This window comes from Pristiophorus japonicus, chromosome 3, assembly GCF_044704955.1.
Source record: "Pristiophorus japonicus isolate sPriJap1 chromosome 3, sPriJap1.hap1, whole genome shotgun sequence".
Classification (NCBI taxonomy): Eukaryota; Metazoa; Chordata; class Chondrichthyes; family Pristiophoridae; genus Pristiophorus; species Pristiophorus japonicus.
This window is the reverse complement of record NC_091979.1, coordinates 26,551,363-26,566,577: the sequence shown is the minus strand read 5'-3', so window position 1 is coordinate 26,566,577 and position 15,215 is coordinate 26,551,363. Positions and strand designations below refer to the sequence as shown.

The 15,215-nt window shown below is 46.2% G+C and overlaps 1 protein-coding gene across 1 annotated transcript in view; it reads left to right on the top strand.

The window, feature by feature from the left end:
- The window catches only part of LOC139253683 (myc box-dependent-interacting protein 1-like), a 236,543-nt gene that overhangs the window by 91,872 nt on the left and 129,456 nt on the right, over positions 1-15,215 (top strand). Inside the window, exons 4-6 of the mRNA XM_070873516.1 lie at positions 3,498-3,592; positions 5,601-5,696; positions 10,205-10,312. Of these exons, the coding sequence (XP_070729617.1) occupies positions 3,498-3,592; positions 5,601-5,696; positions 10,205-10,312 (299 nt within the window). The remainder of the gene's footprint in view (positions 1-3,497; positions 3,593-5,600; positions 5,697-10,204; positions 10,313-15,215) is intronic.

Here is a 15,215-nt window from a genome sequence, read left to right as displayed (position 1 = left end):
AACATTTGTTTGTAACTTTAATAAAAATATTCTTTTGTCAAACTTTAAAGTTTTCAGTTAAGATAACTTACAAACTTTTAAACTTGTAAATTTACATAACTTACAAAAAACTTTTAATTTGAGAACAGTTACAACAGTATCAACAATAATAATAGCAGCAAAGAAAGGCTGCACCTATCTCTCCTCCACCTTATTCTAAGACCACCCGCTGCGCTTGGTCTTGGTGACTCCACCACCTCTGCCCACAAGCGGTGGCGCAGTCTTTCTCTGGTTGGTAACAAGTTTATTCTTTCTAACATCTCTGGTAATGCGCATCTGTTGATTGAGGGGTTGGGGGGCAGATGGCAATGTGAAGGGCCTGGCTTGGGCTTATTCCGAGGCTGGTCTGGGGATTGGAGTGGGAGTGGCAGTTGATTCTGTCAGTGTGCGTGGGGTCTGGGCGTGTTCCCTTATTCCAGCAGCTAACTCTGACATTCCCTCCCTCGTGCCCTGACAGTCTGTTAACTACCTGCGACATTCTAGAAACATAGAAAATAGGTGCAGGAGTAGGCCATTCGGCCCTTCTAGCCTGCACCGCCATTCAATGAGTTCATGGCTGAACATGCAACTTCAGTACCCCATTCCTGCTTTCTCACCATACCCCTTGATTCCCCTAGTAGTAAGGACTTCATCTAACTCCTCATGTTTCCGCACAGTGTTTCCATTTCTCGTGAGTGTGTTGTTACTTCTCCCGACAGTCCCGATACCTCATCGCCCACCCCACCGATGGTGTCCAGGAGTGATCGCGTAAGGCCAGTGCTCTCTGCACTCATTGCCGTCATGTGAACCACATCTGTTACATCCTGCACCACAGGAGAGCGCTGTCGAGTTCTCCGTTCCCTCCTCACCCTGGGTGTGGCTCGCTGCATCCCACTGGGACCCGCAGCCCCGGACGGTGGGGCCCAGGGTGTGGCTCGCTGCATCCCACTAGAATCCTCGGACGGTGGGAAACCATGAAATGTCCCAGCAACACTCTCAATCCACTAGTCAGGGAAGGGGCTGGCACCTCAATGGGAGGCACCTGCACCACCTCCAAAGTCAGTAAAACAGTGGGGGCTTAATCCATCCCCTCCCTCTCACCCCCATGCTCTTGGTCTGGAAGGTGGGATTGAAAAATATTCTTCTCTTCAGGCTCGTCTTCATCTGAATCTTCTGCATTGTCAGGGTTGGCCTCAAGTTCTGCAAAATATAACAGAACAGACAAATGGTTAGCAACAGAGGAGGGGGCAGGGTGGATGGCATGAGTAGGCTCACACAGCGCAGGCAGCAGGGCTGATTTGAAGGACCACGATGAATGATAGCAAATTGCATCAACCGAAGCGTAGCTGACGGAGACATCCCCATGAACCGAAGCATGGCTAGCCCGCACAGTACTTAACATTTAACAAAGCCAGACTGTGGAATTTGCAGCACTTACCCTCTCCCTCGAGTGTGGGCCCAGCTTGTGCAGTGGTGGCTGCTTTTCTCCAGGCAGGACCCACCAAAGCAGCGACCCTCTCTTCCAAGGGTGTCAGTGGGTGCAGATTTGCCGGGCCTCATCCTGTTTGAGTTCCCTTTTGTTGTGTGCCTCTTTCCTCTGCAAAGATGAAAATCTAACTTTTTAAAGCGGGTGGGACATATATAGATGGTCACATTTACAATTGCAATTCCACTGAAAAATAAAAATATTACTTACACTTAACTACTTGACCAAGGTCCTGCCACTTCTTTTTGCACTGGTCTCCAGCCCTCGGGGTGGTCACCATCGCACAGTAATCTTCTGCAAGTTGGGTTCCAGCATTTCTTCATTTCTTGGGGTGGAACTTTTATGTAACCTCTGCTGGTGACCAGCTCGTGCCATCTGGCTTCAATCACAGTAACTCGGCCTCCACTTCATCTTGGAAGAAATTCTTGGTCCTGGTGCCGTGCTGCATCTTGTATTGCAGCTCCGATTTTTCCAATGATAATTACAGTTCTTTCACAGCACTCAACATTCTCACGCACTCAACATTCTCACACACACAACTGACGCTTTAAAGATGGCTGATTGCAGACCGGGAGCTGTACTGTTCATGTGCGTCCATAGGAATCATGTCAAAAACGCCCCCTTTTTTTTCCCCTGCGCATGCGCAGAAAGGGCAGCATTGTTTTTTCGGCGGAGACATAGGCTCCACCCCCCCCGAGGCTACAGGACCGGCTGCACGGCGCCAATCTTGAAAAATGCAGCGGGGAAACTTGGCACATTTATTTTTGGAATAGTTGTGGCCTCGGAAAAACGGGCGGAACTCTGGCAATGCAGGGTACGCTAAAAATCGGCTTTGGACAAAATTGAGCCCCAAGTATTGATCCAATTCCCTTTTGTAAGTTATTATTGAATCTGCTTTCATCCCTCTTTCAGGCAGTGCGTTCCAGATCATAACACCACGCAGCATTTATTAAAAGAATTAATAATAATTCTCCTCCACTTTACTTTGCCGATTTTATCTTTAACCTGTGCCCTCTGGTTACTGGCCTTCCTGCCGTGGGGAACTTTCTCCTCTCAATATCTCCTAATTTTGAGCACCTCTTATCATCATAGGTAGTGCCTCGGAATCGAGGAAGACTTGCTTCCACTCCTGAAGTGAGTTCTTTGGTGGCTGAACAGTCCAATACAGTCTCTGTCACAGGTGGGACTGACAGTGGTTGAAGGAAAGGGTGGGTGGGACTGGTTTGCCGCACGCTCCTTCCGCTGTCTGCGTTTGTTTTCTGCATGCGCTCGGTGATGAGCCTCGAGGTGCTCAGCGCCCTCCAGGATGCACTTCCTTAACTTAGGGCGGACTTTGGCCAGGGACTCCCAGGTGTCGGTGGGGATGTTGCACTTTATCAAGGAGGCTTTAAGGGTGTCCTTGTAACGTTTCCTCTGCCCACCTCTATACAATCTCCCATTAACCTTCCTGGTCAAAGGAGAACAATCCCTTAACCCCAAGGTCAACACACATTAAATCTTCCTGTTTCATTTATAAAAAAAACAATTAGTTTCTACTAGATTGTTGACCCATGTGGGAACAAAAATGTTCATAGCATTTCCTGTACTCAACTGTGTGCTCTTATTACTTATCTCTCTCTGAGTGGTACATGGTCACTTGGTATTGGAAATATTTTGCTTTTTAAGTTTCTCTCTTTCTCTCCCTGCTTTTTCTCTCTCTCTCTCTCTCTCTCTCTCTCTCTCTCTCTTTCTCCCCCCCCCCATTTCTTTCTCTCGCCTTCTCCTTTTTCTCTTTGTCTCTGTTTCTCTTTGTCTCTGTTTCTCTTTGTCTCTCTTTGTCTCTGTTTCTCTTTGTCTCTGTTTTGCTTTCTCACTCTCTCTCTCTCTCTCTCTCTCTCTCTCTCTCCTACTGTCTCTCTCTCTCTGTCTGTCTGTCTCTCTCTCTTTCAACAGTAGCAGCTGAAACACAATTGATGATTTTAATTGAAAGCCGACATATTGTTTTTTTTTAAAGCTATGCACGAAGCCACCAAGAAATTGTCTGAATTGCTGGAGGAAATTTATGAGCCAGAGTGGGTCGGCAGAGAAGAGATTCATTCTGTTGCAGAGGTTAGACTTTTTTGATGCTTAAGACACCGCATGCTCCCCACAGCTCTCCATCTTGGCACAAGAGAAGCCTGGGACTTCGCCATGGCTGTCTTCAGCACTGATCTCATTGAGACCCCAGATTCTGAGGGGGATGGACAGGGTAGATGCTGGGAGGATGTTTCCCCTGGCTGGTGAGTCTAGAAATGGGCGTCACAGTCTCCGGATAAGGGGTTGGCCATTTAGGACTGAGATCAGGAGGAATTTCTTCACTGAGGGTGGTGAATCTTTGGAATTCTCTGCCCAGAGAGCTGTGGACATTGGGTCTCTGAATATATTCAAGGCTGAGATCAATAGATGCTTGGACTCTGGGGGAATCAAGGAATATGGAGATCAGAGTTCAGGTAGAAGATCAGCCATCAGTTCATTCACAGAATGTGAGCGTCTCTGGCAAGATCAGCATTTATTGCTCTTGTGAAGGTGGTGGGGGGCTGCCTCCTTGAAAGAACTGAGTGGCTTGCTCAGCGAATTCTGAGGACAGTTAAGCGTCAACCACACTGCTGGAGTCACTAATCGGCCAGACTGGGTAAAAATGGCAGATTTCCTTCCCGGAAGAATGTGGAGTTTTTAACGACAATCCGGTATTTACATAGTCATCATTACTGATACTTTATTCAATTAATTGAATTAAAATTCCCCAGCTGCCATGGTGGGATTTGAACTCGCGTCTCTGGATCATTAGTCCAGGGCTCTGAGTCACTAGTTCAATGTCACAACCACTATGCTACTGTAAAAGAAAGAAAGACTTGCATTTATATAGCGCCTTTCACGACCATTGGACGTCCCAAAGCACTTTACAGCCAATGAAGTACTTTAGGAGTGTAGTCACTGTTGTAATGTTTGTAACGATTTGCGCACAGCAAGCTCCCACAAACAGCAATGTTATGATGACCAGACATTCTGTTTTTGTTATGTTGATTGAGGGATAAATATTGGCCAGGACACCGGGGATAACGCCCCTGCTCCTCTTCGAAGTAGTGCCATAGGAACTTTTACGTCCACTTGAGAGATCAGACGAGGCTTCGGTTTAACATCTCATCCGAAAGACGGCACCTCCGACAGTGCAGCTCTCCCTCAGCACTGCACTGGGAGTGTCAGCCTAGATATTTTTGTGCTAAAGTTCCTGGAGTGGGACTTGAACCCAGAACCTTGTGACTCGGAGGCGAGTGAGTGCTACCCACTGAGCCACGGCTGACACTGTACCCTTTAAAAATATCAGGGACTCGGCAACTGATCAGAGTTGCTTGTGCCAACAGTCTACGCTCGTCGCCGCGTAAGCTACTTGAAATGACAGCAGCTGGCTCGGTCACGTTTAGTTACAGTGAGTCGGCAACTGAAAGAGATGGTAGAACTCTGGGCAATTTGTATGTACAGTTGCTCGTCTGTGTATCTGCTTTCAGGTCTTGTCTCTACACCGTCTAATTCTCCTTACCCTATTACAACTCACTTGTTACCATTGGGGGTAAAAAAACAAACTACTTGTCATCAGCTATTTTTCTGAAGCTTAGAAGAACAAGAGGTGATCGTGTTGAAATGTTCAAAATTCTTTGAGGGTTTGACAGGGTAAATGCTGGGAGGTTGTTTCCCTTGGCTGGAGATTCTAGAGCTAGGGGACATAGTCTCAAGGGTAAAGGCTTGGCCATTTAGGACTGAAATGAGGGATTTCTTCACTCGAAGGCTTGTGAATCCTTGGAATTCTTCACACCCAAAGGGCTGTGGATGCTCAGTCGTTGAATATATTCAAGGCTGAGATCGATAGATTTTTGGACTTCAAGGGATAGGGTGGGAAAGTGGAGTTGAGGTCGAAGATCAGCCATGGTTTTGAATGGCGGAGCAGGCTCGAGGGGCCCAATGGCCTGCCTACTCCCTGCTCCTAATTCTTATGTTCTTGTGTTCTTTTTGTTAAAATAAGCTTGTGATCATTTGATTTGTTAACATTTCTTTTTGCTAAAGTCTATTTGTTTACTTTCAGAATGGCGACCTTCTCTGGACTGATTACCACCAGAAGCTGGTGGATCAAGCTCTCCTGACGCTAGACACTTACCTCGGCCAATTTCCAGATATCAAAGTAGGCGTCAAAGCTTTCTTCCTTTTTCACTCTAGACTCTTAATAGCAAATGAACGAGATTCATTCTGCCTTTACAGTGCGACCAATATTCCCATGTGTGGGCTTATTATTGATGACATTGTGAACATTTTTGACATTTCCGTAAATGTTAATTGTGCTATTCCCGCAGAGTACCTAAAGTAATTTGGTTGCCGGGGAAAACTTTGTGTCGAGCGGATGTTTATTTATTTGAGCTGTTGCCACAATGATGGAGGTTAATAAGAGCATAACATAAGAACATAGGAAGCTGGAGTACGCCATTTGACCCCTCGAGCCTGCTCCACCATTCAATAAGATCATGGCTGATCTGATCATGGACTCAGCTCCACTTCCCTGCCTGCTCCCCATAACCCTTTACTCCCTTATCGCTCAAAAATCCGCCTTAAATATATTCAATGACCCAGCTTCCCTGGGGCAGAGAATCCCACAGATTTACAACCCTCAGAGAAGAAATTTCTCCTCCTCCTCAGTTTTAAATGGGCGGCACCTTATTCTAAGACTATGTCCTCTAATTTTAGTTTCCCCTGAGTGGAAATATCCTCTCTGCATCCACCTTGTTGAGCCCCCTCGTTATCATATATATTTTAATAAGATCACCTCTCATTCTTCTGAATGCCAATGTGTATAGGCCCAACTTATCCGCATAAGTCAACCCCTTCTTCTCTGAAATCAACCTTCCTTAAATACGGAGACCAGAACTGTACGCAGTACTCCAGGTGTGGCCTCACCAATACCCTGTACAGTTGTAGCAGGACTTCTCTGCTTTTATACTCTATCCCCCTTGCAATAAAGGCCAACATTCCATTTAGCTTCCTGATTACTTGCTGTACATGCATACTAACCTTTTGTGTTTGTTTTGATGAGGATGAGACTTTGGAGGTCAAATGGGTTGCGAATATTCTGGTTAAGCTTGGGGCGGTGGCGGTATGGTATTTGAGGTGAGGGTCTCGAGACAATATAGAGGCTGAGGGAAGGAAAGGAGACGGCAAATCTTGAGGTGGGGCTTGGAGGGCAGGTGGACAAGGAGGATCTTCCTACGTTACCACGGTTACCACGCTTCAAAAAGCAACTTCGTTGGCTGCAGATCGCTTTGGGACACCGAAGTCATGGGAGGTGCTGAGTACTGACATGAACCCGTTGGGGCCGAATGGCCTATTTCTGTGCTGTAAATAATTTGTCAGTCCAAAAACAAAAGGGGTGGGTCTTGGAGAGCTGGTAGACCAGGAGTGTTATGTCTTGAATAAAGAGTCAGACTAGATACTGCAAGCTCAAAGTAAGGTGTAAACGTAGTCCTTTATTACAGATCTCAAAGTGCCTCTCCAGCCTGTGCGGCCTCCTTAAATACAAGTGCTCCCAAGGGATTGTGGGATCCCTTGGGACTCCAGGGGATAAGCCCTCTGGTGGTTAGACATGGTATTTACAGGTTTACATACGTAACAAGGAGGATCTTCAAGGAGAGGCAAGAGGGATGGAACAAAGTGAGGGACTTGGATTAATGCAGTGTGTCGATTGGTCCACCTTTTGAAGCATAGCGCCCGCTACTTTTTTTTCCTATTTAAAAAAAAAAATATAGCCCTTGTATCTGTTGGCATTGCCTTGTGTTGCTGTACACATTCTGTACCTTGATGCTACTTAATTTGAGATTTTAGCCACACGGTTTTTTTTTCCCTTCTCTGACATGAAGCCAGGTATGGTTTTGGGTGAGCTGGGGAGTTGCATCCCAGAAGTTGACGTGGTCTTAAATGCTAACTTGCAAAGTGTTCTCAGCTAAAGTTGTTGAACCAGTTTCGGAGGCTGGATTTGTTTTGTGAATGACGCATGAGGCTAAATTTACAAGCCTTTTAATCATTTTGAAAAATGATTTTCTTTTTTTGGTTCACAGACTTGCGCAGGAGGCCATTCGGCCCATCATGCCTGTGCTGGTTCTTTGAAAGGGTTATCCAATCAGTCCCATTCCCACTGCTCTTCCCCCCCCCCCCCCCCCCCACCGGCCCCCCATAGCCCTGCAAATGTTTTTTCTTTTTTCCAAGTATTTATCCATTTCCCCTTTGAAAATTAATATTGAATCTGCTTCCACCGCCCTTTCAGGCAGTGCATTATAAATATCATGACTTGCTATATATATATATTATATATATAATATATATATTTTTTAAGTATTTTATATGAAGTTGTGTAGATGGTTTTGACTTTGGATGTTCTGTGGCTTTGTAAGAACATAACATAAGAATTAGGAGCAGGAGTAGGCCATATGGCCCCTCGAGCCTGCCCCGCCATTCAACAAGATCATGGCTGATCTTCGACCTCAACTCCACTTTCCTGCCCGATCTTACGATCCCTGATTCCTCTAGAGTCTAAGGGCCCGCGTTTGGTCAAACCCAAGTTCCACCCATGTACCGTTGAAAGGACCGCTAAGATCCTGACGGTACTTTGGGCGGAAATTTGGTGGAAAAATGGCAAAATAAAACCGCGCGGTGGAAAAAATAGACCTTAAAGGCCAATTCTGGCCGGCAGAGGGTGGTAGGTCGAATTTTGGGCGGCAAACGCGATCCTCGGCAAAGGAAAAAAAATGTTCGACAAATGAAAAAAAAACTATTATAAATTCTTCAGAGAACCCTATCCACCAAGATTGCTGTAAAAGAAATGGAGAAAACTAGTTCACTAACCTTTTCTTGCGGGTCTTCATACTTAACGTTCAGCTAAGACCTGCCTCCATGCGGTGGTCTCTTCTGCTGCTGGAGCAGAGGGCCGTCCGGACCAATCTGGGGAGGGAGCGGGTAGGAGGACGTTTGTCAGCGTTGTACGCCAGCGGACGCTCCCCAGTGGTCTTCTCTCCCCACCAGCGTGAGGGCCTCATCAAACTCGCTTGGAGGGGAGAGCGCCCAGAAACCAGGGAGACCGCCGAGAAAACTTTAGTTCACCAAATTCGGATCCCAAAAATCTATCAAGATTTTTTTTTGTCTATAGAAGGTTAGCATGAAATATGTTTCCCTCCAGTCATCAGTACCGATGGAAGTGGTGTATTTAGATTTCCAAAAGGCATTCGATAAGGTGCCACACAAAAGGTTACTGCAGAAGATAAAGGTACGCGGAGTCAGCGGAAATGTATTAGCATGGATAGAGAATTGGCTGGCTAACAGAAAAGCAGAGAGTTGGAATAAATGGGTCCTTTTCAGGTTGGAAATCTGTGGTTAGTGGTATGCCACAGGGATCGGTGCTGGGACCACAACTGTTTACAATATACATAGATGACCTGGAGGAGGGGACAGAGTGTAGTGTAACAAAATTTGCAGGTGACACAAAGATTAGTGGGGAAGCGGGTTGTGTAGAGGACACAGAGAGGCTGCAAAGAGATTTAGATAGGTTAAGCGAATGGGCTAAGGTTTGGCAGATTGAATACAATGTAAGAAAATGTGAGGTCATCCACCTTGGGGGGAAAAAAAACAGTAAAAGGGAATATTATTTGATTGGGGAGAAATTACAATATGCTGCGGTGCAGAGGGACCTGGGGGTCCTTGTGCATGAAACTCTTCCCAAAAAGTTAGTTTGCAGGTGCAGCAGGTAATCAGGAAGGCAAATGGAATGTTGGCCTTCATTGCAAGAGGGATGGAGTACAAAAGCAGGGAGGTCCTGCTGCAACTGTACAGGGTATTGGTGAGGCCGCACCTGGAGTACTGCGTGCAGTTTTGGTCACCTTACTAAAGGAAGGATATACTAGCTTTGGAGGGGGTACAGAGACGATTCACTAGGCTGATTCCGGAGATGAGGGGGTTACCTTATGATGATAGATTGAGTAGACTGGGTCTTTACTCATTGGAGTTCAGAAGGATGAGGGGTGATCTTATTGAAACATTTAAAATAATGAAAGGGATAGACAAGATAGAGGCAGAGAGGTTGTTTCCACTGATCGGGGAGACTAGAACTAGGGGGCACAGCCTCAAAATACAGGGGAGCCAATTTAAAACAGAGTTGAGAAGGAATTTCTTCTCCCAGAGGGTTGTGAATCTGTGGAATTCTCTGCCCAAGGAAGCAGTTGAGGCTAGCTCATTGAATGTATTCAAATCACAGATAGATAGATTTTTAACCAATAATGGAATTAAGGGTTATGGGGAGCGGGCTGGTAAGTGGAGCTGAGTCCACGGCCAGATCAACCATGATCTTTTTGAATGGCGGAGCAGGCTCGAGGGGCTAGATGGCCTACTCCTGTTCCTAATTCTTATGTTCTTATGTTCTTATGTTCTTATGAATCTGAAGCTAATGAAGCTCCATCTAAGGGTCGAAATGACTGTCAGAGAATAGTGTGTGTGGTACGTGGGAATACCAATTGACAAGATGTTGAGACATATTTCATTGCCTCAAGACAGGCAGTAGAAAGGGTGTCTGTCATTTTTCCAAGCGACGTCTTTAATATGAATCTCTTGTTACTGTCTGCCCGGACCTGTTTTTTTTAATAAAAATTTCTCTTGTAGACTCGCATTGCTAAGCGTGGAAGGAAGCTTGTGGACTACGACAGTGCAAGACATCATTACGAATCTCTCCAAGGGGCAAAAAAGAAAGATGATGTAAAAATAGCCAAGGTAAAGTAAGCTACATGTTCAGAGAACGGTACAGCGCAGAATGAGGCCATTCAGCCCATCGTGCCTGTGCCAGCTCGTTAGTTGAGCGATCCAACTGGTCCCCCTCCCCTGTTCTTTCCCCGTAGCCTCGCTAAGTTTTCCCCTTGGCAAGTGTTTATCCGATTCTCCTTTTGAAAGGTACAACTGAATCTGTTTCCACCGCCCTTTCAGGCAGCACGTTCCACATCACTTGTTGTGTTTATTTAAATTTTTTTTTAAATCTCCTCTTCCCTCTGGTTCTTTTGCCAATCTGTGCGCTCTCGTTACCGATTCCTGCCAGTGGAAACAGTTTCTCGTTACTTGCACTCGCCGTGTTAATAGAAGTTACCACGGAATACTTGGTCACCTGCGCCTCTCCCAAATACCCAGTTCTGTGATAATAAAAGTGAAGTACGCAAGATTTGATAAAGTGGCTCATTCATTTGTTAACAGGGAATGCTGACTATATTGCAAAGGATTTGAATCAGCTGTTGTATGTTTTAAATGCGATTATCAGTATTGAGGGTGAAGAAGAATTGGAAACGGTGTACGACTGGTATTGTGATGTTTCCACGGCACTAGGAGTGGCCTCGTGGAGCTGCAATCATTTATTTTGCTCTGAATTAGCCAGTGTGCCACTTGCATTGTATTACTGCAAGATGACAGACTCTTGGGAGATCTTCTCAATGGCCGTGAGGGATTGAAATGCAATCTGCCATCTTGGTAATGGAATCTTTGGCTCCCGGTAGTGGAGTTGCTGGAACTGGAGTGGGAAAATCCTTTCTTTTTGCACTGGTCGTCTGGTGTTTCCTGAAAAGTCGAGCACTGATTTCGAAACAAAAACAGAAATTGCTGGAAACACTCAGCAGGGCAAGCAGCATCCGTGGGGAGAGAAACCGAGTTAACGTTTCAGGTCTGAGACCCTTCGTCTGGTTTAGAAATGCTAACTGACTTTTCTTGGTTTCCTCTTGCTCCAGGAACAAACTGCTTCTGGAAACAACAACAACTTTTATTTATATAGCGCCTTTTAACGTAGTAATACATCCCAAGGCGCTTCACAGCAACGTTATAAGACAAAGCAGATAAATTTGACACCGAAGAAATTGCGACAGATTGGTCAGAAGTAGGTTTTAAGGAGCGTCTTAAAGGAGGAAAGAGAGGCGGAGAGGTTTAGAGCGGGAGTTCCAGAGCTTTGGGCCGAGGTAACAAAAGGCACGGCCACCAATGGTTGAGCGATTGTAATCAGGGATGCTCAAGAGGGCAGAATTAGAGGGGCAGACATCTCGTGGGGTTGTGAGGCTAGAGGAGATTAGAGATAGGGAGGGGGCGAGGCCATGGAGGGATTTGAAAACAAGGATGGGAATTTTGAAACCGGTGCGTTGCGTAACTGGAAGCCAATGTAGGTCAGCGAGCACGGGCAAATTTTCATTTCTCTTTAGTTTATACTAGCAATGGACTCCAGTCATAAACTGTCATTGCTTGAATGGCAGGTATGTGGTTTGTCCACCTGAAGTGCTGTTTCCTGGTACCAATCTGTGCCTTGAGTCACCTGTCAAATTCTGACTAACTACGCTCCTGTGAAAGACCTCGGGATGTTTTGCTACTTTTAAAGGCACTATACAAATACAAGTTGTTGTTGTTGCCCATCTAATCTCCCTGTAGTCTAGGAACAGGAGGAGTATGCCAGTCCTTCGAGCCAACAGTTCTGGCATGCTGTCAGATCATCCTGATCTGCACCTCATCCTCTAACCTGCGAGCGATTTGGTTTCGCGCTATATAGAGAGAAGTCACTCAACTAGGTTATCGCAGTTCCTCGCAGGCATTTGTATTCAAAATTAATCACCCTTAATCAAACATTTTGTGTCAGGACTGACTAACCATGGCTGCAGTGCACCAGTCTGTTCTACTGAGATGCAAAGGAGGAACGTCTGCACGTGGGAGGCTCTCGTGAACATCGCCCAGGTTTCTTCAGACTGCTCCTGTTGCTTAATGTTGAAAGCTGTGTTCCACTAATTTGCTCACACTTCACTCAACAGGTAGTGGAAATCTGGAACTCTCTCTTTTCCTCCCCCCCCCCCCCCCAACAAAAGGTTAGTCAGGCTGAGGGTCAATTGAAAATGTCAAAACTGAGATCGCTAGATTTCTGTTAGGCAGGGGTATTAAGGGTTACGGACCAAGGCGGGTGGATGGAGTTGAGATACAGATCAGCCAAGATCTAAATTGAATGGCGGGAGCAGGCTTGAAGGGGCTGAATGGCTTACTCCAGTTCCCATCTTGTTTTTGGCTTGAAGGGTGAGGTTTGTAATTGTGGCGTGGCTGTTACGTCTAACCCGTGTCCTGGGTGGACATGGTGGACCAACGAAGAGGCCTGCTTTACTCTGCATCGAACCCCCGCCGTATCTCTCTCTCTATGGGAGTGAACAGTCCTAGTGTGTACGGAGGTTCCCCAGAGGAAATTATTGGAATTAAAAAAATAAAAAAAAATCTTTTATCTTTCCTTTCTCTCTATCTCTCTTCTCCCTGCCAACCCCCCCCCCCCAAAAAAAAGCTATAAATAACCAATTCCAGTTCATTTTTTTCATGCTCTTCAAGAGTACAGACCAGTGTATTTTCTGATTCATTCCATTATGAGCCAATAAAGGTGTAGGACTCCAAATATGAAGGTGCTGTGGAGTCCGTTAAACAGCAGTAGTTACTATTTCTGAAGGGATTGTGTTTTTTCACATTTTCGCTGATGGAAAATAGATTTTCGATGGTGGCGCGGGGGGGAGGGAGAAGGGGGCACATCAAGGCAAAAGTGACACTATGTCCCAGACTATCGAATGCCCTAAACATGGTTAAGTGTAAGGTCTTCCTTTAGTTAGTTGGGTGTCCCCATACTGTCCTCAGTGTGGATACCAGCTCCATTGGAGCAGGAGGCTGACTGTTGGAGATTTGTTACCCTCCATGCTGTAGTCTCAGCAATTTTTATTCCCTGTCCAGGTATGTGAAACTCTCAGTCCAAGCTCTCTCTTGTCGAAATTTGGTTTCCACACGAATATATACCAAGTCTTTGCTGTGTAATATGAAATAAATTTGAAAGTAAAAGCACACTTTTTTTTTAAGGCCTTGGTGTGAGGGAAATGTTACTTCTGTTTTCCCCACCACAGAACTGGTGACCTGTTTTAGTCCGAATTGTGATCAATCCATGTGCAACCAGGGTTTGAAATCATTTGGAGTGTTATGTGTGACTGAGCTGGTTATTTTGATAGCTGATTCTTTCCCTGTCGAAGTGTCACCACAGTTCATTGCCCTTGCCTTGTTCATTGACGGCGTGTCCTGACAGGATTGGATTTCCCAAAGTAAACTCAACACTGCGAGCTTTGGAACTTTTAGTTGTTGTTTAACCGGGTGTGAAGCAGCCTCGTGATCTTGCCAATTGACTGTGGGCCACCAAGGTCCATCAAGGCCCCAGATCCACGGTCTGGCCTGAATGGCCAACCCAGTTGGAATATCGGCGCGGGGGGCTTCGCTCGCTCTCGCTCTCGCGCGCGCACTTGCTCGCAGATGAGTACTGCTGGCAATAATGGGACATTATCGTATCCAGGGGTCAGCACCTACTGGAGAGGGCAAGGATTCTGTTGTGTTCATTTTAGATTTGCTTTATCCGTTGTGCAATGGTTGCTTTGGGCCTGGGTTACTCCTGAGCCTACTGTTGGGCGAGCTGCTACTCTTTCTCTTCCTTTCCCTTTCTTTCCTTCTTTCCTTCCCTCTCCCCCTTTGCCTTCCTTTTCTCTCCGTCCCTTTTGTCTTCCTTTCCCACCCCCCCCCCCCTTGCCTTCCCACCTCCTCGCCCCTTTTTGCCTTCCCTGAACTGAATGTGATCCAGGAGTAACGAGGGTGATGTGGTTAAACCTCTACAAGCAAATCCTGGACCATAGCCAGTGGTGACAGCTTGTAACACTTAAGCGAGGAGAGGCTTATCTGCAAACCACTGTTAGTGCTTGCTGCACTTAATGTACACCCTCGTGGCGCACTCCTCCAGCCGCGTACACTGCCGGCATTCCGTCGTAGGCCATTTGGGAGTCTGGGCTCTGCAGCCTCGCGCTGAAGTATCTCCATGCGTTACATTGTTGAGATTGATGACTTGCTGTGACTAACTCCTCTTCTGTCTTATTAACTGTTCTTTGCAGCTGACCTGCTCTTGTTTAACTGTTGCTGGGAAGTAACTTTGAGGTTTATCTGTGTAGCACGGTGCTGTTGATTAACACAATGTGTTATTCCACCCCCTCCCTCTCTTCTATTCCCTTGCCCCTCCCCGACTCACCGACCTGTTGCTCTCGCTGTAATCTTTCTGTGTGCTTTTTTTCCCCTGTGTTTTGTTTTCCTCCCTAGCCTGTCTCGTTGCTTGAGAAAGCTGCGCCTCAGTGGTGCCAGGGGAAACTTGTGGCGCATATCGTCGCCCAGTCAAATCTGCTCCGGAATCAGGTGACCACGTCGTTCCCTTCTTCTTTTTGTCTTGGTGTGCGTTTGTGTGTGTGTGTCTCTGGCTCTGCTTAACTGTCTGTGTTTTGTGCTTGTGCTGTGATATGTGCTTTGAGCTCTGTGTGTCTCCGCCTTGAACACTTCAACAACAAAAAAAGGTTAAACTGGCAGACAACAGTATGTGTTCTCACCAATACTGCTAGGGAGATAGAGTATAAAAGCAGGGAAGTCCTGCTACAACTGTACAGGGTATTGATGAGGCCACACCTGGAGTACTGTGTACTGTTTTGGTCTCCGTATTTAAGGAAGGATATACTTGCATTTGCGACTGTTCAGTGAAGGTTCATAGAAACATAGAAAATAGGTGCAGGAGTAGGCCATTCGGCTCGTCGAGCCTGCACCGCCATTCAATATGATCATG